The following is a 15,800-nucleotide window of genomic DNA, read 5'->3' as shown; positions in this document are numbered from 1 at the left end:
ATTTTATTATAGTGGGTAATACGGCATTCTCATTTTTCACAGAAGATGACTGTACTGAGCACAAAGGATTTATTAAACAATAATCCAAATATGATTAAACAAAAATTGTGTTCTGAATTAGTATTGTGTGTAAGGATTAATAAACCACAAAGTGAATAGGTTTAAATGTATTTTTAAATAATTCACTGTTTTAGAAATACGATACGTGTAAGCATCTCATAAGCAAGCTCTGTGACTTAAGGGCATTTAAAATACTCTGATTCGCGTCAATACTTCGCTTACGAATTGATAAGATTTTGTGGTGGGGGGGTAGCGAAATTAACACAGTTCATACGAGGCCGGGTAAATTATCAAGTGTTGTGTGTTCAGACCATCCGATTCCCACGGTGCCACGAGTTGCAAAACGCCAGGTAACCACCCGTGATGAATGGAAATCAGTCCGTGCGCATCTACATATTTCTTACCCCAAGTCCGCCTGAGCATCCTAACTTAATATAGTTTTTTTTTTCACATCCCAGTCGTAAGTATTTCTGCAGCCTGGTGTCGGCTTCATATACACCGCAGCCCCCGCCCCGTGCTTCCCCCAGCAGTCTACCCATTTGCGGCGTATAAATCTCTCTCTCCCGGCGCTTCGAGGAGTGTCAATCGGTGCGGTGTCAATCACGACGGCGGCGGCTTGTCTTTCATCTGCGCCCTCGCAGCTACGGCAGGACGGAGCATCGTGGAGGAGAAGGAGAAAAAAAAATAAGAGGAGGAGGGGAAGGAGGGGGAAGGAGAACTACATTACAAACACACTCGCAGAGACGCCACATTACTCGCGGAGCGGAGCCCCAGCCTGGACCCGCTTTACGACGCGTCGGAAACGCAATCTTCAAGTTTTCTTTTCGTTCCCGTCTGGTCTTAACACTTTTCAGATTATATAAAGTTTTTTTTCTCTCCCCCCCAAGATCAAGGATGTATTTTAAATTGAAGAACAGAAACAGATGCTCGGCACGCCGCAAATAAGCGGACTAAAAGATTTACTTAATGTGAATTTACGAGTTAACACGCGTTGGGCAGGTCGCAATTAAATCTTTCCTGTTTATTTTTCTCCACCGGGAAGACGTTACGCAGTGTGGACACTAAACGGGGAAATATATGAAGATTCACTCACTTGTATATGCCTTTTTTGTTTATTTATTTTCCACGAAGTTCTTACCGGGAGAAAAGCAGCGTGGTTTCCTTTTAATTTCTGGCTATTTGAGCAGTTGTGATGTGGTTAACTTTTGATATTTGAGAAACAACCTGAAGAATGAGCGTGAACTAAAGTGCCAGAAAGATAACATCATCAGATGTGTTGGGCTTCGTGTGTTTTTGAGCAGTACCGAGAATCCATAATATTTTTTATAAAGCCAAAACATACAGGTATCCTGTTGCTGTAGTCAAAACAGGCAGCCGGGGGAGTTCGTGCTGCCGGGGGCTGACTCACGCTACAAGATCCCGGCTTGGGTTCGGGACATCGAGACGCTTTAATCCCGCTCTCCCCCCGCGAAGGGTGCCTTACCGGGCGCACTGACTTCATCTGCGCCGAGATGCCACAGCTGGCTGGCGGCGGAGATCCCGAGCTTTGCGCCACGGACGAGATGATCCCCTTCAAGGACGAGGGAGACCCGCAGAAAGAGCAGATCTTCGCCGAAATAAGTCACTCGGAGGAGGAGGGCGACCTAGCGGATATCAAGTCCTCGTTAGTAAACGAGTCCGAGACCAGCCCGAACAGCAACAGTCACGATGTAAGTATTTTAATTCCATGTGTCGCTTGGTAAAACTTTTTTTTCGCTTTAATATTTAGAGGCTTATTAATGGGAAAAACAGCACGAATTACTTCGACTGCAATAGGCTATTTGCAGGCGCGTTTTAGTCGTTTATTTGGATGCAACATCTGACCTAGACATTACGTGGAATAATTTATACATTGATTCACATTTTTTTTTGCCACATGATTGGTTTATGCGTGGATTTTAATTTACCAAGAAAGTGGCGATAGGGCGAGAAACAAAGTACAACGTGAATCCTATATTTCCTTTGTAACTTATTTTCAAATGAAATTATCGCACTAAAATACTTGATCACTGTTTACCATGAAAGGCTGAAAATACGTTGGTTTCTTTGCCCCGACGACTTTAGTACACGGTCGCTATTCCCCTGGACGCAGGGGCGTTTAAAACAATATGACGGTTCCGCACAGCTGTTTAAAACTTCAAATATGTTTATGCAGTGAAATTAAGAAAATACATTTGCATACAATACATTTTACGCAGGCCTACATTTTCCCGTGTAAATTGCACTCTCCCACTTACCGGGTACGTGATAACGAGTTAATATTAATTTCCATATAATATGCTCAATGTTTTTTTTTCATCAAGAAAAAAGACGTAATACAAAAAACATTGTGGAAAAATTTTTTGTGTGTGTGTATATATAAATATATATAAATAAACTCAGGCCGTATATACCATGCCGGGGTTCCCTCTTCCCTCCAGTGTAACCGCTCCGATTTTTTGTTTTATTACCAGAAAATTAAACTCTGCCATCGATTCCACGTCCTCTTTATTAAATAATTATCATAATTTTATTTTAATCCAGTTCTTAATCCAGAATCTGTCTTCGCTTTACATTCCCCTGCGCTGTTGTTGAGTTTTTCCTCTATTGCGGTGTAAACAGCCAAAAGGAGGGGAAAAAAAACAGCCGGCGAAAACACCTTGCCTGGCTTGTTTACCCCCGTCGGCAGGAGCCGCGGCTCCAGGCAGAAGACACAGTTGTCAGCGCGGATTGTTATTAAGTGTCCGTAATGGAATTTGTCACATTTCGGCTTGAGTGCTAAAATACGATGGGCACCGAATTTTAATTGCGGATCAGCCGAAGTCGCCTTTTTTTTCGGATGGCGGGCCCCCGGGAGGAGTGAACTCCTAACGCAGGTCGTCTTGTAAATTCCCGTTGAGAAATGTATGATTTGCCCCCCCCCCAACACACACACACACACACACACACACACACCCCAACCGTCCTTTTTCTCCATTGCCACCCCTCCACCACCAAACGGACAGCGCATTGTAATAATTAAACCCGTAAATCTTTGAGTGCAAGATAAATAAAATGTAGGAAGTAATTTTTTTTTGTAGCACATGGGCAGTGTTTTTGCTTAGCTTGTGTTTGGTTTCCCTCCAGTTTTTTTTCCGTGACACAGAACGCGTGGGACACCCTGCACTTATGATGGTCTGGCTAAATAATCCCTTCGTGTCTTGCCCTTGTTCGCTGAGATGTCTGGTTTCTCTGTGCATGTCTCCTGTGCAGGCGTCCCGGCAGTCCCAGATGCCCCCGGGCGCGTACCATGAAAAACATAGGGAGCACCCTGACGACGGTGAGTCCCCGGCACCTCGGCCGTGGCCCCCCCCCACACACACACACACACACACACACACACACACACACACACACCCCGCCACGGCGTCGGGCGTGTACTTGCTGCTGCGTGCCAGGACTTTATCCAGGGCTGCTCTCGATCTGGAGACGTCGAGCCCGGCGCCGTTGGTCCCCAGTTTGCCCTGTCGCTAGTCTGCAAGGTGATGCTGTCCCAAGTGAGGAGATCTGGGAGACCATGAGTCTGATCTGGTTGTCGGATCAGGGATAGCAGGAAGCGTCGGGCGGGGTACACAATTTTCTGCCACCCTCCCCCTCCAACTCAGGTGGTTGTAAACCACACAGCATCTAAGTCAGGGCTCGCTGTCACCTGATTGGCTCATGGGCACGGGTGCTGCTCCCTAATCGGGGTGTTTTTGGCCCCGTTCACATCGCCCCAGGGGGTCCCTGTCTGTCCTGACCGTCTTTCCATAGCCAAGAGCTTTAAAGTCATTTAAATTAGGGGCTTAAACTTTCCTTTCTTTATTCTGCTCTCTGTGGCAAACGCTGGTGTTTCTCATTCTGTGAATTTAAATTTTTTAAAGCTTTTAAAAACTGGGTCGCCTCAAAGTGCCGGTTTTTCTCATGTTTGCGAGCTCAGTTTCCGCACCTTGGTGCGGCGTTTGATGCCCGGTGGTAACTGTGAATGTTTATCAATTAACTGGCCAGTTACTAGTTTTTAATTGTGCCGTCTCATTAATCCAGGTCTTGCCTTTGGCTTGATTGATGCCACGTTCATGTTTGCCTTCAATTCATCCTCGACATTTGTTATTTTTTAAGGTTGAAGGAATGAGGTTAGGATCCATCTCGCAGTGACGGAGTCCAGGATCAGTCTAACTTCAAACATGAAAGGGGCGTTAAACTCACCTACGTGTTCGTGGGTCATGGGGGGACAAAATCGCCCAGGTCTCCACAAAGTGCCCCCCCTCTAATAAGAAAAAGCAGCTGCTGTTGTCACTAATGCCACGTTGCCACTCAGAGGAGAGCGTTTGATCCCTTTGTCATCCCCGAATGGGGGCGTGGCAGTGGGTCGGGATAGGCGGGGATGGGGAGCGTGTCCGCCTTTTGTTCTGCCCCCTTCCCCCCCCCCCCACCAGTGAAAGGAGCACCCTTAAACTTAACGGCCCCCTTGTAACAACACTCACAAAACTGCCATCAGCCCCCCCTCCCCAACCAACCACAGCACTGTCAGTCTTTCCACGGGTCCGAGGGATGCAGGCCCCATTTGGGTCAGAGGTTGTAACAAGCTTGGGAGGGGGGCACTATTTTGGCACTATCTGTCTGTTTTTCTTAAATGCTCCTAATTGGCACAGGGGGGCTCTTTGTTCCCTGTAATAATATAGCTGGTTGCTCTGAAAGGCAGACGAAGATGGAGGTAAGGAGCAGTTTAGGAAATAGTAATCCGGGAGTCGCTGCTGAGAAGTTTGCCGGCTTCCTGTTTCTTGTGATATTTCAATTCATCTTCACATAGATTGACAGCTCTGGGGCTGATTTCTCTTCACCCGGGGTTCTGTTTTTGGGTTATGTCAGAGAGGTGTGGCGATGTGATTAACGCATCCAGAGTCTGATCAGCATTGTAATCTCTGCAACCCAAGGTCCTGAAAGGTGCGTAAATCCTTATTAATCTTTCCCATGATTCTCCAGGGAAGCACCAGCATGACCTCTACGGCAAAGGCCACCCCTACTCAGGCTACCCGGGCTACGTCATGATGTCCAACGTGAGTGGTGACTCCTTCATGAGCAACGGTTCGCTGTCTCCGCCCATGGCCCGGACGGTGAGTCCTGCCCACCTCTCCGGAATGTTCCACGGTTCCTGTAGTCGTTCCTCCCGTCTCGCTGTTTCGTGGTCGAGTCCCAGCTCACTAGCCTCATCTACGGATGACTGATGTATACGCTCTGTTAAAAACTGTTAATTGATATTGCTAGTGATTAATGAAATATCAACAATTTGCACTAATAGGCTCTTCAGAAATATCTCTGACGCTGGTTTGCGGTAACAATTGTCGTAGTCTGTCTGCACGTTGTCACGGCAGCTGACGAGAGACTGGCCAGCACACACACGCAACACTGAGTATTACTGGTTTCCAGTATGATCCAAGGCCCCCGCTGGCTCTCCCCTCCTGAGCTGTGCCTGTCTAGCCAGCGGGGGGGCTCCAACACCTGCCCCTCACTAATCCCGCTTCGTGCTTTTTGTCCTACGCCCACCCCTTCCCCCTCCGACGTGCTGTCCTCGCCCCCCGCCAGTGCAGGGATCTATCACGGAGGCATTCCGATCTTTTTTTTTTTTTTTTTGGTCTCACTTTATTTCTCCTTCCTCATGATCCGTGGCGGAGCTTTCAGCCACATTACGGACCTTTTGTTTGTGTATCTTTGTCTTTTGGCCCTGGGACGGATTTTCGGCCCAGTGTGCCAGGGACCCGTTCGGATTGAGGACACGCCGTGGCTACTGGTGTCCTCATGACCGCTTGCTGGTCGGGGCCATGTAGGAGGGCTGCGTTAATGGCTCGGAAGGTGGCAGAACCCCATTGGACGCCGGACTTGGTCACGTGACCCCCAGCGAGCCACCGCATAGGATTATTCTGTATCCACCGCTTCTGTTTTCATTTATTCATAAAACCCAAAATGGTTGACGGTGCTGCGTGTGCCAGTCTCGGCGCCGGGGCTAATGGCGTCGCTTAGGAGCACATTCTGCCCCAGGGCTCTTCTTGCAGTATGTGGGAGGGGTTGGTTTGCATACGCGCCCGTACCGAACATCTCTTTCATGAGCTGTGTTTAGGTTGCAAAGCTGAATGGCTGCCAAAACTAAAGTGTTTAATGGCTGTGGTTTGTTACACCGCCATCGACCCCGTTCGGCTGTAAGATGGACAGGCGCGGATGTATCAGAGTCCTGGCATTTTAATGTCAGATTATTAAAATGAATGTATCTGTTACTGGGCCTGCCGTAATGACTGTTGCCAGGTGTGTCCTCTGGGGGAGGCATATAACATTACGACGACTCTTGTTATTTCGATTTAAATGTGAGTCTCCAGCCTTGGTAATCGCTCTGTCAAGATCAAAGGCTGTTTTCCCTCTCTTTCTGAGGGATGGATTGATTTCCACCGGTCCGGTTCCACGTTCCCGCGTACGGTCCCCGGTGGACCGTCTGTCTCGGATGCGGGTGCCTGGGGAAGCCTGAGAGGAGCAGGGGAGTGCCCCCACTGGTGCTGAACCCAATGCGTCCACTCCAGGGATGTCCGGCCCGAACGTTTCCCACAAGACTGATGAGGAATCCCCCCCCCCCCCCATCCCAGATATGGATTTTAAAGTGGACTTTTCAGGAAGTACACAAACGCCCAGCTTGACCCTGATGGATCTATGTCATCTGCTCCCATAATGGGGACCTTGTCCGGAATGTGCCGCCTTTGAAATAGGTCACCCAGTGACTTTTTGCCATTAATAATAGCTGGGGGGGGGGGGGGGTTGTTTCCATTCTATCAGGATGCACATAAATTACGTGAAAAATTAGCATAGTGGCTTATGTAAACATCTCCGTCCGGCGTGTCTGCCGTCCTCGTGCATCTCATTCAGACTGCAGCCTTCGTAAGCTGCCCAATGCGGGGCTGTGCGATACTGTAGAAGCCACTCTCTTAGTACGAACAGTGACCAGTTACCACCAGTTATTTTGGTCACTGTCATGCGTTTCTCTCGGAATTTGCTTCTGAATATGGTTGCATCTTTATTTTTTTGTGGTTCTAGGTAATTAGTGTCTCATTTATTTTTTTTCCCTTCCGGTAGTACTGTGTTCCTATATTCAATATTAATGAAATGTTTTGTAGTTGTGTGACTGGATCATTGCAGATGTAGTGCTGATTGGCAGTTTCCTAGTGACCTAGAGACTTTGCAGGCCGTGTCCAATCCAGTGATCTTCTGTGTGTCGCCCATCGCCCTGACACCATCATGCGCCCACCTGACCTTGGATTGGGTTGGGTCATTCGCTTCCTCTGAAGTGCCACCCACTGTGGTGGGATGGGGGGGGCGTTTTTGATTTCTAATCTGTTTTTATAATGAGGTAATGTTATCCTGCAACGCTAAACAAGCCACACTTTGTGCCTCTAACTTGTTTGTTAAACAACCCCCCTCCCATCCATAAACACAGTTGTGAAAATGTAGAGTTGATTCAAAGTGTGTGTGCCAATGGTTAGCGAGCCTCGGTGGGTCCTTTCGGTTGATTACTTTGGCACACAAACGGAGCATAACGAATACCACCCCCCCCCACCCCCGTCCCCCTGCTTGGATTGGTTCGATATTTAAATAGCCGACATTCTGCCTTTATCTCAGAGGGCGTTGGGAATACCATATATATTTTTGTCTGCTCTGTAGACGGGAGTAGGAGTGAAACTTTAATTTAAATTTGATGTTATATTTGGTGTGACATGCAATGTATTATACATGTGGGTGCTAAAGGATGCTAAACGCGAAGAGTTTGAGCAGCGTTGGGGTTTGGGTGTCCTTCCCACCCTCTGTCTTTATGGAGGATTTCTGGCATCGTTCCGGTTGAGTAGGTTCTCATGGGCGCGACGATGTGATCCTCGCAGGGAGTCGGAACCTAGACTCTCAAAGTCCGCTTCCGTGACCACATGCATGGACGCATCAAGACGCGTGGCGCTGTTTGACACGGTGTTTGGGGTCTGGGACGACCCCGCTTCGCGAAAGGGGATTTTGCCGCTACTGCTGGCGAAACTCTTGCCCATGAAGGGCTTTAAGAAGGAGCCCGTCCACTGGCTGGTCACAGAGTCTTCAGTTGGCTTGTGGCGCCTGTAGGCTTATCCCTTAACTCTGGAGGGATGCAGGCTTAAGTCTGACGGTTGACACCAGCTTTGCGTGTACAGATAGCCGGAGGTCATGTATCCTGTGCTGGGGAAGGGGCATTGAGGTTGTTTGTTTCCTGGTTCCTTAGGGTGTTTTGGTGTCCTAGAGGACAGGGTAATGTTCAGCTTGTGCGTCGAGCTGCTCTTTATCTGAGGCCCAATCAGGTTGTCTCACCTTGAGGCAATGAATGGAATCGATGGAACAGGACATACAATGATCCCTTAAACACCAACTGCAGCACCGAGAGTCACAAGAATGTTCCTGAATCCGCAGTAGGGTTCTAATGTAATTTCAAAATGGACAGCAGAAGGTCTCCAAAGCCTTGCCTTGATACACCCTGTATATGTCTAGACACCCTGATGGTACTGGGTTTGAAATTGATTCATGGAAGTTCTTGGTTATAATTATAGTTTTCCGAACGTGACACGAAACCATCTGGTCCGATCTTGTTTTCTGCGTCGATTCACGTGGACGATTTTGGCCCCGTGAGCAGATTTGTAGATTCGGTGCTGGTTGGCTTGTGCAGAGAGTCGTGGTCGTTTGGTGACCCAGCCCAGCCACAGCAGCACCTGGTTGTGACATTTGCCAGCACAGGCCTTTCTGCTCTGGGCTCCAAGGGTGAATCCGCAGAGCAGTTCACCGCCACCCTTGCTGGAGGTCTTCATCGCCACCTCGCCGGGCGTGTTCTGCCAGCATGTTTCCTTGATTCCTCACTGTTGGAACTATGGTTAAGCTCATCCATCCTGCAGGAATGAGACCTGCAGGAGACCAGGGGAGCTTCCGTCACTCTGCATTCCATCGTTTGCCTGAACATCACTGTGGTTCCTCCCCTCTTTTCTACATACCCTGTTTTGGTAGCTACATCATCAGTTTTGTGATATTTGAACATTTTAAGTCTCTCCTGTAGTTATGGGATAGTTCCTTAATGGAACCTGGACTTTGTGCAACATTAAGAGTTTTATGACTGGCACACCTATAAGGTAATCAGCTTATAGTTGGTAGGTTGACCAAAACCTTGTCAATGACCAGTTTCCTATTGAATCCTGCGTCACGCTTGTCAAGATTTTTGGGCACGGAAGTTACTCTGGTTTTCATGGTATTGGAATGAACCTTGAAATGTTACCCAAGCTGCTGTCCATCAAGTGCGACCACCGGTGTTGAATGGTCTGTGTAGACCTTCCTCCACGGTTCACGGGCTTCCCAGGACTTTCCCGATGAACCAACGGCCGGCACGTTTGTCGGGTGTCGGGTTTAGTTATGATGGTGGGTGTGTTTTCAGCATCACGTGGTACAATTGATTGACAGCGATATTTGTCCAGTCGCGGCTGTGTAGATGTGATTTACTGGCGTCAGTAAAGGGGTGGAGAAAGATTCGTGACCACCAGGTCTGATTGGTTAGGCTGGTTAGATGGAACATGAATGGATATAGACTGTTATGACCACATCAAACCCTTTTTTTCCTGCCCCCCTCTCCACCCCCACACACACATACACACAGACTTCTCTGTTCTCGTCTGTAGGAAAAGATCGGGGGTGGGGAGGGGTAGTTATCTGTCCTTTTTGTGTGGTCTAGACTATAAAAAAGCCTGTTCTTTGGATATGTAAAAAGGCTGTTTTTAATTTTTGGGAAACGCATAAAAACTCCGCCGTTCCTTTTATATCAGCCCGCGATTGAAAACAAATGCTGCCCTTCTTCTTTGAACTGCCCCAATTACGGAGTTGTGAAAATAAAAATTGGCCGGTACGTTCCCCCCCCCCCCCCCCTTGCTTTCTCTCTCTCCTCTCTCTCCTCTCTCTTCCTTCTTCATCTCTCATCTTTCTCTCCTTCTCTCTGTCACCTGATTCTTGCCTTCCCTCTCTCTCTTTCTTCGTCTCTCATCTTTCTCTCTTTGTCACCTGATCCAACCCACTCTTTCTTCCTCTCTCTGTCTTCCTTCTTCCTCTCTCATCTCTCTCTCCTTCTCTGTCACCTGATTCTCGCCTCCTCTCTCTCTCTCTCTCTGCCCCCCCCCCCCCCCTTGTTTTTTAGACGCAGAGCGAGGGCTCTCTCTCTCGCTGATGTCAGAGTGAAAACCCCAAGCGTCGGTTTTGCGGGGGGGGGGGGGGGGGGAGCGAAATGCAATCCAGCTGCAATCCGTGACGCCGGGGAAGCGGGCTGAGGGGTGCACAAAGCCCCCCGTATTCCCAGGGCATGCAACTGCTTGCGGCCTCCGCTTTGATCTCTTCAAAGCCTCCTGCCTCCTACTAGCCGGAGAGCCTTGGCTGCTGTTCACTGAAGCTGGAGAGATGGGGGGGAGGGAGAGAGGGAGGGTGTCATTGGTTGGCGGGGGGGTCCCTATAATCCCCCCCCCCCCCCCCCCCCACTTCCTCCTCTTCTGTGCTGAAATGAATCACAGCGCTGGAGCAATTATGTGTAATTCAGCAAGGCTAGATTAGGGGGTCTGTTACCTGGCCCCGAGGTGGAAGGGCGGGGCAGCCCAGAGATGAGAGGGGTTGGCCTGTAATCCCGCTAACGTGCCGCCCGTTCTGTCACGGGGATCCTGGGGTGGGGGTGTCGAGGATCTGGGCAGTCGTGCCGTCCAGTGGGGCGGAAAATCGCCCCACAATGTGGTAATTACACTTGCAGATGTACCCATATTCCCCGTTGTCCTGGGTAGGTTTGTTTTTGCGTCTCCCTCATGTGGGAGGTGACTGACAATGAACTGCTGAGGTTCTGGCTGGCTAGTTTGACTTGTTAGACCCCCCCCCTCATATGCCAGAGAGAGTGAGTTTTGACAGTGATGCCAATGGATGGTATTTTATTTTCAGGTTATTACAGCATTCCTGCCTGACGGTATATAGTAGCTCTTTTTTCCCTGTAATATAACCATGAGTTGGAAACTTCTGGCAAAGCTTAATGAATTTCGCCTCTTAATTTCCATGGGAAACGAAATGTCGTCCGTCCACGGAATGGACCGGCGAGGCGATGCATAGCCCCGGGGAGACCTTGGTGCGTAATTAAACCACGTGCCTGGCCCTCTCGAGACGGGAGCCCAGGGACTGTGGGCAAATGCACTGGCGAGAGAGCCATGTTGGCACGTAAACGAACGTGCACGGGGTCCTGCTCTCTGTCGTTTTTTTTTTTTTTTTGGCGGGAAATCAGGCTTCATAAGTCACAGGCCTGGTCATGACAGAACAGCGGTTTCGATGATGGAAGCTTCTGAGGGGAAAAAAAAAACACTTCCACTTTTTTGTGAAGGATCTGTCTCCAGTCCCCACGAGCACTGGTGTGCTGTGTGAGTGGTCAAGTTGGTTTTTCTCTTGTGATTTCTGCAGGATCTGAATTCAGAGAGCTATGGATCTACAGTAATATCAGGGTGAAATTCTCATGTAGGAATAGTGAAGTAGACGCCTGCTTTCCGTAGGTATCCAGTGGTGGCATGGAGGTGGGTGGATAGATGGAGCCAGGAAAGTGTCAGGTCGGGGTGGGGGCATAATTTCCATGAATATGCTGCCCTGGGCAACATGACTGATGGGCCCCCTCATCCCCTCGACGTCAGTCATCAAGCAAGCAGTCAAAAATATCAAGCTCAACTCCTTTGGTCCCCTGCTTGTGACGAGTGAATTGCAGTGATAAGCATGGTCAGGGACGTTGGGTCGGGGCCAACTTCCGGAGCGCCTTTGAGCTCCGCCCGCCCAGTGGGGCGGGCCGTGGGATGCAGGCCGACCTCACCCAGTGCTTCAGGTGACCTCGGCACTTTCGAGTTTCTCAGAAGTGGCCTCACGCTGCCCGATTAGCTGCCCTCAGGTGTCAGACCGAGGTGGGAAGGGGTTGCGGCAGGGTGCCGGCGTTCTCTGAGCTGCTCGCCGTGCCGGTGAATGGGGCATCGTGATGATGTGTTTTGGTGTCGCCCAGTTTCAGAAGAGCTCGTATGATTTGGGCCAAGAGGATCAGATTCAGACTAGGTGCTGAAGGTGAACAGCCTTCATACTGAGATGGTCAGTCTTCAGTCGCAGTATTAGCATGGATTGGGGGCCCGTGGCTGAACGAGTCATTGCAGTGAGATATGTCACGTGGTCAAGATGACTAAATCCAGCTTCTCAATAGTAAAGCCAAACAAGCTGCCAGTGGTGGATAGTTTGGGTCCAAAAAAGTAAAAATCTAAACCAAGATTTTGCTTCAACCAGCCAGCTGAGAAACTCTGTGACTCAACTGGTTGGTTGAATCAAAATCTTGGTCTGCCATTCCACCGCCTCTTGGGTGATTCTGTGGACGGTGGATGTTTCGATATTTGTCTTAGTCAGTCTGTTTGCAAGACAAATATTTGTAGCACCTCGAATTAGACTCCCAACACTCTGGTTGATATGAACTTGCTGTCATCTGGAGTGCTGGGTGATTTGCAGGCATGGAGTGGGATTATCAAGAAGGTTTGGTGTCATGATGGTTTTCTTTTGATGGCGTCACATGACCAGCACAGGTGTTTCACAAGTTTCAATGTTTTGTTAAATCTACACGCGTACGCTCATTAGTGTCCAAACGCGATGGCTGTTCATGGACTTTGGCCCGTCGAGGAGCCAGAAGGGGGAGGGGCTTAACTAAAACAGACCACCGTGTGGCTGTAGCCAAAGGCAACTGCTGTTTGATTGGAGGGTATTATGTGTAGGCGGGGCCACAGGCCTCGTCTGGCTCTGAGAAGGTAATGCGTGCAGGAAACTGAGAAAACACTGAGACGTGAGATTCGGTTGGCGAATCGGCGCTGCAAAAGCAGCTGTTTAGTGTCTTACGAGTTAATCTGTCAGATCGTGCTAAGCTGCCGCGGTTTGGTGGAGAGGCGGCTGGGGACTGTGTGTATTTGTGGAGGGTGGGGGGGGGGGGGTACTTGGTGGCTTATGGGTAATGTGTCAGTCGCTTCTACAGTTTTGATTTGGGGCCCGGTCTGTGTGAGGCTGTGACCATCCCCTTACCCAGAATCCTCTGGGGTGCCTTGTGCTGTCGAGGTGTGACCCATTTTCGTTTTAACTGCTGTAGCTGCTTCATTCAGCAGAACTGCCCATTAAACTAGGTTGTAAAAGTACTGTAGGAGGTTGGGGGTGAGTGCCAGAGTAACCTTAAAACATAATTAACCGGGTCCAAAGGGGGTTCCGGCGTGCGGCCTTGTGACGTCCGAAATCTGATCTCCCATGGCGACCTTCCAGCCAATAGGCATCCATTTCACTCGCTCTCATTCTCACCTCCGTCCGGCCCTGTTCCGGGGACCTCGTGGACGTCATCTCGCATACGTAACACACACGTGCACGTGTCTGGCCATGGCTTGGTAAAGGTCACTTTTTCACAGTGGCAGGGGGCCACCCAACGTGTATAAAATGGATGCATAACCCCCCCCCCATTTTCAGAGGTAGCTGGATCGCACGGCGGCTCTCGGTCTAATGCCGTGGCGCAGTTTCCAAATATAATCCCGGAAATTATGGCCTTGGGACTTGCCGTGGAAACCGTGATGCCGCACAGTGCCGGAGGATTCCAGCATCCCGCTGCCCTTGGTGGGCCGCTTGCCCCGTGTATCTAAGCGGCACCCACCACACGCACTGCCTCGCGAAACATTTGCAGTGAAATCATGCGGCGCGACCTGGTGAATGACGTTTATACCCATGGCTGATTTTTGGCGGCGGTGTTTTTTTTTCTTTTTTTTTTTCTACCAGTTTACACAGGTGGGTGTTTCTGCAGCAACGTGAATAAACAAACAGACAAAAGCCGGATTTCTGTGGGGTTTAAAATGTCGTTAAGAGCTGCTTGGGTTTTAAAGGCAGTCTGGGTGTTTTCCCCAAAAGCGCCTCGGTTTTTGGTCATTTGTAGGCGATTAGCTGACGGGATGGGGGGAGTGGGATAGGGGGGTGTGGTTCTGGGGGGCCGGGCCAGGTCTGTGGGCTGTCACCTCAGTGGAATGTTTGACCTTTTTCGGAGCCTTTGATCTCACCAGGCCCTGCTGAGCTAACGAGTCTGTGCCCAGCCGCAAGGTGAACATCCCACCGGTGGGGGTTGGGAGGGGGACTCTCGGCGCCAAACGCTGCCCCGCACATGCCTGCCTCCACCCATCCACACCGACGCCTTATCTAGCCAGACCCTCGCAGGCCTGTTTGCTGTATCGTCGTGGTATTTACCGGTTTGTTCACTCAAGATTTTCCATCAATCAAATTACGTCCCTGACATTTTTACTGGCTCTTTCCACATTCCTCGAGTCTGGCCGTTTTTACCAAACCGGTTTACCTCGGTTTTGGTCGCCTCCGGCTCAGCACAGTGTCAGTTGGCCTGTCACCTCAACCTTCATGGGGGGGGTGGGGGTCTGTGTTTAGCACTTCATTGTGCCGAAACCAGGGACTTCACTGTTCTTGCGTAGTTGGTAATTTGGGGGTAGGGATGGGGTGTATGCTCTCTTCCCCAGTAAAAGGTCACGCTCACACGGGGGGGGTAATGAAAGGCCTTGTTGGGGGGGGGGGATGGATCCGGATGGCTTTGTAGCGGACGCTGGCGGGTCAGAACCTTTGTGCCGTGACCTTTCCAGCACGGGGGGGGGGGATCTGGCTCGTGCGGGGGGGGGGGGGATCTGGCTCGTGGGCGTACACAGGAAATGCATCGTTTTGGGGGTGATGGTTTATTTGTCTGTCTGTACCCGACTCTGAGTTTTTGCTGCCACGAGTCGTCTGGGTCGGCTGAGGGTGAGGGGTGTTACTGCCTGCTTGGGGGGGGGTAGGTGTTTCTCCAGGGGTGTCTGTATTCGGCAGTGTGAACGCATTACTGGGGGAGGGGGGTCGGGGCAACCATCCGCAGAGATGACTGCTGTAGGGCTGCAGTGTTGAACTTGCCAATGGTGCAGTGCCCAGTTTTGGGGGGGGGGGGGTGTGGGGGTAACAGGCCATGTCTGGAGTGTGTGGCTCTGTCCCCTTGCTGTGTACCTGAACGCTGGAGGTGAGGAAGTGTTTGATCCCCCCCTGTGTGGGGAGGGGTTTACGCGCCTGTTTACCATCCCGCATGTGACGACTCTCCCCCAGGCCAGGCGTGTGAAGAGGCACAAACAGGAGCTGGGGTGGGGGGTGTCTGAGACCAGCTATTTACTAGCTTGCAGATCTAGGTAAACCTTTCAGGAGTACAAGGATTATTACTTTATATTGGTTACTTCATGCTGGAGTACAGTGATTATTACTTTACCTTGGGTATCTGTTACCAGAGTATAGTCAGTACGTTTACATACACACTAAGAAGATCATTATAGTGTTAGTCCAACTAACTTTTTAAGTACATGTAAGTGTTAGTCTGACTGAAATCGTACTAAAGCTAATTTCTCAATGTCGGATTATGACAGCCAGATAATGCGATTTTCTCCCGCATGTGTGTGTTGAGTCAGACTCGAACTGGCCTAGGCGCTCTGCACATGCCCTACAGTCTCCCCCCCCCCCGGGCTTTGACCTGGAAGTAACAGAAGCTGGTACACAGCAGAGTATGTCCAGCACGTCAGAAAATTTACAGTACTGTAAAGCTGCTCAAT

The 15,800-nt window shown here is 50.0% G+C and overlaps 1 protein-coding gene across 1 annotated transcript in view; it reads left to right on the top strand.

Annotated features, from left to right (window-relative positions):
• Positions 1 to 518: 518 nt before the first annotated feature.
• The window catches only part of lef1 (lymphoid enhancer-binding factor 1), a 30,498-nt gene continuing 15,216 nt past the window's right edge, over positions 519 to 15,800 (top strand). The window contains exons 1-3 of the mRNA XM_048999704.1: positions 519 to 1,769; positions 3,331 to 3,397; positions 5,080 to 5,210. Coding sequence (XP_048855661.1) covers positions 1,572 to 1,769; positions 3,331 to 3,397; positions 5,080 to 5,210 — 396 coding nt within the window. The 5' untranslated portion in view covers positions 519 to 1,571. The remainder of the gene's footprint in view (positions 1,770 to 3,330; positions 3,398 to 5,079; positions 5,211 to 15,800) is intronic.

This window comes from Brienomyrus brachyistius, unplaced genomic scaffold, assembly GCF_023856365.1.
Source record: "Brienomyrus brachyistius isolate T26 unplaced genomic scaffold, BBRACH_0.4 scaffold47, whole genome shotgun sequence".
Classification (NCBI taxonomy): Eukaryota; Metazoa; Chordata; class Actinopteri; order Osteoglossiformes; family Mormyridae; genus Brienomyrus; species Brienomyrus brachyistius.
The sequence above is the reverse complement of the archived record's forward strand: the minus strand, read 5'-3'. Positions and strand labels throughout refer to the sequence as shown.